Consider the following 10,000-nt stretch of genomic DNA (forward strand, 5'->3'; position numbering starts at 1 on the left):
TTGAAATCTTCCATGAAAACATGTCTGGCATTGTATTGTAAATGTTCAAAGAATACAGAGGAATATTACCTTATTTGGAAATAGGTGAGGGGTGTTGAGAATAAGAAATTGAAAATCTATCCCAGCAATAACTCATGCAGAAATGGAAAAGTAGATATTGATGCTGATGCTGATGATGTATAAAGCATTCCAGAATTTTAAAATAATCAGACAAGAATATTACAGACACATTAAACTAGTAGTTAAGACAGAACTGAATGCTAAGAACAGAGTAATAAACATTAACACATTAGCTATGCCAGTTAATAACTTGTAGATTTCATGTAATAAAAGATGAAGTAAGGAGTTTAAAGATAAAACAAAAAAAATAAATGAGAATCTTTAGAATTGACCAACAAAAGTAGACATTGATAGGTTATAGTTATCTTTGGTGGAAGAGAATGATGTGATTACAAAATCACTAAAAATAGTTTTAATATCACAAAATATAGCAATAGATTAACAGAAATAGTTAAGAAACATTAAAAATTGTATGAAATTATCTCTTTTTTTCAAGTATGAGGATAAAAATGTTCCAAATAAAAGCTGGAATAATGATGGAGAGGAGGAAGGTATCGCAAAGGAATCTACAGAGAAAAACATAGGATTAAAGAACTGAAATGTAAAAAGGAATAAAAATACGAAAACATGATAGAGAGATGACAAGAGAAAACCTTTGAACAGACAATATTCTATGATTGTTGAAAGATCGACCATCAAAAATTACTGGCTTCAAAGATGGAGTTTAAAAGTTGAGAGTGAAAGCTTTCTGATTGTAACATGGGATCAGTGACTTCCTTTTTAAAATCAAGATAAAAAACATTGTCATTACAAAATAGTTTTTACATGATTGCAGTTGATGTGGAGATTATAAACGATAATATTCTTTCTGGTTGACCATTCCTAATATATACCAAAAACACCAACAGACATAACAAAGGAAACTGTGCTGAAACTTCAGTATATACACTGAAAAGAGATGGTAAAAACATCCAAAGCAGATAATTTAAGAAAATAAATGTGAGTAGCAATACTCTGGGATATGTCTATAGATGCTAAGAGAATATTTAGAGTACAACAGCATGGTGCTGAGTACCAATACTCTGGAATATGATTGTAGACAGCAATTGGCAGAACCTCCATGGCAATTTAGTAGAGTCTTTAGATGCCTTGTGGTATTTTTTCAACACCTTTGTATTGTAAGTTCAACTCCTACCATGACCTACTTGGGTGATAGACTTAACTGAAGAGTCCACTCTTTTGCAAGTAATTGGGATCAGATGTCTTATTTGAGGATCCCTTTCTCCTTCTCCCTCCAGGCCTGGGATTCCTGTAAAGGATTACTATATCCTTTAGTCTCTCCTCATTGAAGGGTGTACTCACACACAGATTGTGTTCGGGGAGTCTCAGTGTAAGTGGGGGGACTGGCAGGGTTGTTAGAGCATTGGATAGAGTGACTGACAGTAATTATGCTTACTGCTTCTGTTTGGAGATCAAATCCCAGTGAAGTTAACATAGCCTTTCCAAATACTAGAAGGTAGTGTTTCCGTCTCTCTCTCCCTCCCTCTCTCTTTCTCTCTGTCTTTCTGCCTCATTTTCTCTCTCTCTCCCTCTCTTTGGATTTTTCCCATAATTTAAAGGCCCAAACTTTGCTAAATTGCCTCTTGCTGGTTTATTCTGAGAATTTCCTTAATATAATGGTCTGTGAAACCCTCAGCCATTTCTCATTTAAGAATTAATCCTATTGGTCAAGCAACTGGACACTCATTGCTGAACCAAACCGAGAATTTCTACCCCAGGATTTGATCTGAACCAAACATTTAAAAACCTGATGCAGATGTTTTATAATCATGAATCAGTAAATTTCATCTAATTGTTTATTAATTAAAATAAGAGATTTGATTTGCAGGTATTTTGGTTAATTAATGTGACACAGGGTTTAACTGGGAATCAGCTGTAAAGAATTTCTAAAACTTTAGAATCACATCCCAGTTTGAATACCTAATGATGCTGTTGTTGCCGACATTGTTATCATCATCATCACCATCATCTACCGTCCGTTTTCCATGCTGGCTATGTCTTTGGCTGTTTGACAAGTGGCAGTGAGTCAGAAGACTGCAACAAACTCCAACACCTTCTTTTGCATGATTTCTACAGCTGGATGCCCTTCCTAATGCCAACCACTTTATAGAGTGTACTGGGTGCTTTTTGACATGTTGTAGATTAACAATATCAAGAATAAATCTACCTAAAAATGGATTAAATTCCTTCACTTATTCTTTACAAACATTAATTCTACCATTTATGGAAGTTATGGAGATTTAAAAGGACATTCAGATATTATAAAGACTCTTTTTTATACATTGTAGTAATGGTTGTATATTAAAGCTGACAGATATAGTTTAGTTTTAGGGTCTTCAGATAATACCCTTTTGGTCTGAGAATGTTCATTCATATAAAAATGTGGTAAAAAAGAGTTTATTCACAAGTTTTGTAATTAATGTTTGAAATAATAATTAAATGACAGAAATTTTAGCCATTGTTGTTGGGTGTGATGTGATTATAGCAGACAGATGTAGAGAAATGTCTTCACAAGGTTAAAATTTGTATTGTCTATTGTTGGATAAATCCTATGTTTCCAGGTCAGGACAAAGTGGAAGTGAGCTGACAGAATCATCAGCTCATCAGGAGTATTTGTTTTGGCTCCTTTTGTTCTGAGTTCAAATCCAATAAGATCAATATTGTTTTTTAACCTTTCAAAGTCAATAAACTAAAATACCAGTTAAGTATTGGGGTTGATGGTATTGACTAACCCTACCCGACCGCCGTTAAAATTGCTGGCCTTGCACCAAAATTTGAAAACTATTATCAATGTCATTAAGCAGGATGTGTAATTTAGGACTTCCAAAAAGTAACTGGATTTTATTTTAAAAATTCCTATTATTAGAAAGACATTTCCAAGCTGTGTCTCATGGAACCCCTACAGCTCATGACTGTTGTCAAAATCTCATGGACGGTATTTGGTGTGTTATGGATGGAAAAAGGGTGGAAGTGAGTTAGAAGAAGAAAACAATAGAAGTGTTACTGTTCACAGAAACTTTTAGAAAGGAAATACTTTTACACCAGAGACAGGCAGTTGGTGCCACCAAATATAGGGTAGGACTTTAAAGTGAGAAAGGTTATCATTTTCTCAGCCTGCAGATATCTATATAATGGTATTCTTTGAGGATTAGGCTGCAGGAACTTACAAAGGCCTGCAAGCTATAACAGATATTTGTTTTATACATTTAGATAAATCTATTCTTTGTTTTAATGATTCCATGTGCTTTATAAACTATATGCCCTCTGGTAAACAGTTTCAAGAGCCAAAAATAAATAAATAAAACTACAACAACAACAAACATAAACACAAAGACAAAAACAAAGCATATCTCTCATAGATTGAACAAGTTCCATGGACAGCCAGTACTTCTTATTTTTCTTATTTTACAAGCAAGAAGGATTTAATGGAAGAAAGATGTTTAAAAGCCATAGTGAAAGATATCAACATTTATCTCCAACTGGTGAATTAAAAACGTTGTTAGTGTAATATGGGGTGGGATGGGGGTGTTGTGTTGATGCAATAAGGGTGGGGGAGGGATGTTGGAATAACAGAAAGGTGGGGGGGGCTGTCATGGTTTGCTGTTGTTGTTGTTGGTGGTGGTTGTGGTGGTGATGGTGAGGTGTTCAATGTCAAATGGCACCTTAATGACAATCTAACATAAGACAAACAGCGTCTTTTAAAACTAATGTATTTGTAAACTGGCATTATGGAAAGCAAAGACTATGGAGATACATACGTGTAGTAAGCATATGCGTATATGTGTCTTTATATACATACATAGATACATACATACATATCTACATACATATATATATATATATATTATATATATATATATATATATATATATATACATATATAAAATTTATATATATACATACATACATACATACATACATACATACATATCTACATACATATATATATATATATTATATATATATATATACATATATAAAATTTATTTATATATATGTATGTATGTATGTATTTGTTGAAAGATCCACCTTTGAACATCAAAGTAAACTCTTATTTAAAGCCAACCTATTGAAAATATGACAATTTTAGTTTTTAAATTAATCTCAGAAACCAAATGGAATATATCTTGTCTTCCTATATTAAATATTGCCTCGTTTTTTTTTTTTGGTTTTTGTTTAATAAAAAAATATATGTAAATATATATAAACAAAAGAATGATTTAAAGTGGAGCAAAGATTAAAGCACTAATGGAAGAATTAAAGTAAAATGCTAAGAAATGATTAGCAATTAAGTTTGTTAAACAATTCTTGAAGCAGAACTGTGTTGTGAAAATATTAGAGTTTAAAAATCACAAGAAATTTATTTAAAGAATTCATTATTCTTAGATAATATTAAAAAAAAAATCTCTGTTTTTAATTTTAATAAAATTTCTAAAAAAAAATTCATCTTCCTTTGTTCTTTCTTGCCACTATTAGCATTTCTTTAATTTGAATTTTCTCTCTCTCTCTCTCTCTCACCTTCACTCTGTTTCTCTCTCCCTCATTCCCTGTCTTTCTCCTTCATTCCTTTTCTCTCTTTCTCTCCTTGCAGCCTTACCATCACTTGTCGTAATATCATGCTTGAATGATTCTGTAGCAATATGAAGTCAGTGATGAGGAAACAGAGAGGGGTGGGGTGGAGAGAGAGAGAGAGAAAGAGGAAGAGAGAGAGAAGAAGATTGAAAGAAAGCAGAAGGGGGCAAAAGGAGAGGAGAGAGAGAGAAAATGAGAGAAAGTGATACAGAGAGAGAGAGAGAGAGAGAGAGAGAGAGAGAGAGAAAAGCAATACAGAACAAAAAACAAGATAGATAGATAGAAAGAGAGAGAGAGAGAGAGAAGATAAGAAAGAGGTTGAGAGAAAGGGAAGGAAAAAAAGATTAACTGAAAGAAAGTGAGAGGAGAAAAAGGAGTTAGAAGTTGAATATATATATGTATATCAGGAAAGAAAGATAGAAAGAAAAGGGGAGAGAGGAGAGGGAGAAAGTGAGAGAGAAAGGGAGAAAGTGAGAGCGAGAGGGAGAGAGGAGATTAGAAAACAGAGAGAAAACTATATTTATTGCCTCATTTTTTGCAACCAATGTTTATTTTCTTTTTTCCTGGCTTTCCTTTGTGATTTCATCTCCTTTCGAGGACCTCTTTTCTAATTATTATTATTATTGTTATTATCATTATTATTATCATTATTATTTTCTATATCTAATTAACTTCAGTAATTGTGAAGCTTCACTGACAGATCACAGCCAAGTATTTCTTTGACTTTTCTACATATTTAGTTACACCACCTCTCACCACCACCACCACCACCATCACCACAATAGACACCATCAACAACAACAACATTTAAAAAATATTATTTAAGAAAGGAAGAGGTAAAAGTAAAATAAGGGGAGGGGGAGATGAAAATGCTTGCAGTCCACTACTTTTTGCATGCTTAATTCATTAATGTTAATGTAGAAGGGGGAGGCAGTGGCAGTGGTGGTGGTGGTGGTGGTGGCCCCATGTTTACCTAAAAAAGGGACAGACTTGTATAAAAAAAACCCCAACAAAACCAGCAAAAAGAGTGCAAGAAGGAAGTAAACTTTACATTTTGCAGAACATCAATGAATTCCATGATAAAAAGAAGCGGAAAAGATTAGCACCATTTTAATAAATAGAGGAAAATAAGAAATAAAAATAAAGTTTTTTTAAAAAATAAAAACAATAATTTTTTTTAAAAAATAAGAAAAGTTAAAAAGAAAGGCAGAAGAAAATATTTAAATAAAAACAAAGTAAATCTTGCTCTCTTTACACACACACATATATTTGTGTGTGTGTGTGTGTATACACACACATATGTATACATATACATAAATACACAGACACACATACACATTATACATGTACATACATACATACATGCATACATACATACATACATATACATATATATATATATACACACACATATATATACATATAAATGTATGTCTGTATATATCCTCATTTCTTGCAGTCAACCAAGGAAGGAAGGAGAGAGTAAAAGAAGCAAAAAAGAAACACACACACACACAGAATAAAAACAAAGCGAAGGGTGTGTGAAGGGGAAGGAGGGAATGCAACCAAAAGTAAATTTAATTTTTTTAATTTAAAAAAATAAATAAATCTCTTGCAGAGAAATATAATTTCGTTATCCAGTTTAAACTGACAAATAAAAGTGAATTTTTAATTAGAAAAATTTTGATTTTTGAGCATCAAGCCTCCTGTCCCACCCTTCCACCCTCCACACTATTTCCTCCTCCTCTTCTACCTCCTCCTCCTCCTCCTCCTCCCCCCTCTTATGTAATTTATTCAACTTCACTAAATGAGACTTTAGTCATTTATCTCAGACTCTGAGTTTGATGATGGTGGGTGGGTGGGTGGGTGGTGTAAAGAATGAGGTCAGAGGGCAGAGATCATGGAATCAGGGATCAGAGTTTGCAAAGGAGAACATGGGGTCAATGATGGAGACAGGGTTTTGTTTTGGGGTTAGTGTTTGCTTTTCTTTTTTTTCTTTTTTTTCTCATCTTCAATGTTATTCTTGTACCTACCTACTTAGGTACTTCTCTCTCTATTTGTGTATCTGTCTGTTTGTCTACTGATCCATCTACCTGTCAGTTTATCTATCTATCTCTCTTTCTGTCTGTCTGTTTGTCCATCTGGCTATCAAGCCAGCCAGGCATCCATCCACCCCACCAGCCAGACATACTTTATTAAACAGGATTAATTTCTTTAATTCTCTCAATTCCCATTTCTCTATTTCTTTATTCTATTATTCTCTAATTCTGCAATTCTCTAATTCTTTAACTCTCTAATTCTTTTAATCTTCAGTTGGTTTCAAGCTGTTGTTGTTGTTATTGTGTGGTGGTGGTCATGCTGGAGCTTTTCCTCTCCAAAAACTATTTAATAATATTCTTTGCATAAATTACAAAACAGCTACTTTATATCAAAATATATTCTAGAGATAACAGCCGAATCTCCCTCACATCACACCCCACTATTGTAGAAACCATCAAGGTTGGTCATGGTTGGAATACTTTGATCATAGGTTTGCTTGATCAGAGCTAACCTAAGCTTAAACGGTACAATTGTTATTGAAGTATTGAGACCTAAACCTTTTCTTAAATTCCTATCAAAGAAATCTTTCACTGAGACGGTGCCGAAATGGTTTGATAGGATATCCCAGGAATAAAATCCAAACATTTCTATTACTTTAATCACTAATCTGTGCCATGCTCATCTTCAGAATTCAAGAATAATACTAAATTGAGCCAAAGAAGTGTGTATTGGGTGAGTTCCCCACATGTGCCAGAGACAGTAAATATTCTTTGTATGTTTTTTCACAGCTGCCATCTCTGAAGAGCATGTGGTATTACTTAACCTCACTTTTATCTAATGTCGAGTTACCTAATACCAAGTGCAAAACTGATTAGTAAGGTTGGCTGAAATGGATCTATAATATTGTATATATTGGTTAATATATATACATATGTGTGTGTGTGTGCGTGTATTCCTCTCTCAAATAGTGAGACAATGTAAAATACAATTTGCTGGGCACTGCTTTAGGGATCATCATTTGTCTTTTGGAGACCCCAGCCACCAGGTAAAAAAATGTCACAAACTCTTTTATCACGATGTAATCACTTGAGATTCAGAATGTGATGTATGAGAGATCTTAGTGTGATAATGCAGACTCAAGAGATTGGAGAGGAGTTGTGAAGATTCTCTCAAATGGGGTCATCTCAGAGAATGACTGCAGTAGTTCCTAACCTTTTTTCTGCTTGCAGAACACTTTAGAGCAAATATAAATATTTTGACATAATTTGTGCATAAAAAAATATATTAAAAATTACCATCTTAATCATCATATAAGTAATAAGTAATTTAATACATTTTTTGACATTAAGATGGCCCTTAATACAAAGCTAGTCATTTCAAAATGCTCATATCTAAATTAGAATCTTGCATTTTAATTTTATATAAAAACCATTTTATGTTTTCAGCTCCAGTTTAATAAAGAAAAAGTTTGTTATTTAACAAAATCCCCCTAATTATTAATTATTTTCAAAATTAATTGAAACATATAGGCAGCATGTTTCATTAGATATACAGTCATGGAAAGGTTTTAACCCCACACAAAAATTAATTAAGTAATTACATCGTTAGTCAATAAATGATGCAGAATTATCAGGACTGTTATTTTAAAAATGCCAGTTTGTAATTTTCTCATTTTAAAAACATTTAATAATTTTGGCAGTGTTTGTAGCTACACTTCATAGTATTCTAGTTGTTCTGTGGCACACTATTGTTATGTGGCACACTATTGCTATGTGGCACACCATGGTCTGTGGCACACCGTAGTTTGTAACACTTTTTTGGAGCCATTGTACAAGAAGCTGGGTAATAAAAATTAGTTCTTCAGAATATTTGGCAAACGTTGATGGAAGATCTTGAGAGAATTGAGTAACAGATCAGAACTGCTGCTACATTTAGAATTCTAAGTGAGACGATTTCACTTCAAAACAAGACCTTGCTCCTTCAAAGTGAGATTAACATGAAAAATATTTATTTAATAAAAAATTTAACATGAAAACACCATAATATTATTTGTAATATCAACAATTTAAATTTGGTTAACTATAAGTTTTCATCAACCAATCAATGTAGTAAAAAATACTGTAATGCCTACCATTTTATTGTGGGGTTTGGGACTGTAATGGCCCTCAATCTCAATGAATGAAAACTTGTCAAACCATTAGGATTCTTCACCACATTGTTCTTTGATTAATATTGTGTCTTAGAAATATTCCTCTATGGAATCAAATGTAAATAAATCTATTTTTTGAAATAATTATAGGTTTGTTGAAAGTAAACTTCAATTCTGAGGAGTTACAAAAAGAAAAAGAAAAGAAAGAGAAAAACCTCTTTTTAGACAGTAAACAGTTTAAGTTTTGTTGAAATGACATTTGCTCACTTTGAACTCTCTGTTCTCATTTTGATGATTCATAGACTCACGAAATTGAAAAGATGGTTCCATGTTAATAATGCAATGGAATGATGAATATAGGTGAAGTGGGAGAGGTAATTAGTTGAAGTGAAGGATATTATAGTTAATTTTACAATTAGTGGAGAGCTATTGAGCCTGTGAAGGTTGATTGTTAGTTATTGATCCTGTAAATATATCTGGATTTCCTTGGAAACTAAAACAAAACCTCAATGTTTGCTGCATTTTGTGTCTACAACAACAACAACAACAACAACAACAAAATTCCTGGAAAGAAAAGATTGATATAAACTGGGAAGCTAAAAAATTGGTTTGGATGAAGAAATTTTTTTGCTGCAAGACAGCTTTAGACATGCATTAACATCAATTATTCAAGACTGCAAAATAGAAAATGATAAAAAGTATTTCTGATTGAAATTCATAATTGTTTGAATAATTTCTGGAATGACTAACCTTTTTCAAAGTTGATTTGCCGTTCATGGTGTCTAGCATTCTCTGCAGCCACTTTCAGGAGTCCTTGAATATTGAGTAAAAGGGTTTCTATTGAGGATATACTCGGAGTATCTCCATTGAGGAGTTGTGAGGCAAAACTTTGACTCGATGTTGGGATTTTATCTGTTGTATCACCATTTGGTAAGGAATCATTAGTATCAGCACTGTCCTCTACAACAAATTAAACAGAAATTTTTGAAGATTTACACTCAACTAATATCTCAAACACAATGGACATTTGGAATATTAATTTGTTTGGTAGGAATTTTTTGTTTAATAAGCAAGTTTTATTGCAGTCAATCATTATGTGTATTTATGAAGAGATATGCT

General features: G+C 32.8%; 1 protein-coding gene across 1 annotated transcript in view; it reads right to left on the reverse strand.

The window, feature by feature from the left end:
• The window catches only part of LOC115218589 (dachshund homolog 1), a 78,198-nt gene that overhangs the window by 39,772 nt on the left and 28,426 nt on the right, over nucleotides 1–10,000 (reverse strand). Inside the window, exon 5 of the mRNA XM_029788483.2 lies at nucleotides 9,632–9,841. Within this exon, the coding sequence (XP_029644343.1) occupies nucleotides 9,632–9,841 (210 nt within the window). The remainder of the gene's footprint in view (nucleotides 1–9,631; nucleotides 9,842–10,000) is intronic.

Source organism: Octopus sinensis, linkage group LG13, assembly GCF_006345805.1.
Source record: "Octopus sinensis linkage group LG13, ASM634580v1, whole genome shotgun sequence".
NCBI classification, from domain to species: Eukaryota; Metazoa; Mollusca; class Cephalopoda; order Octopoda; family Octopodidae; genus Octopus; species Octopus sinensis.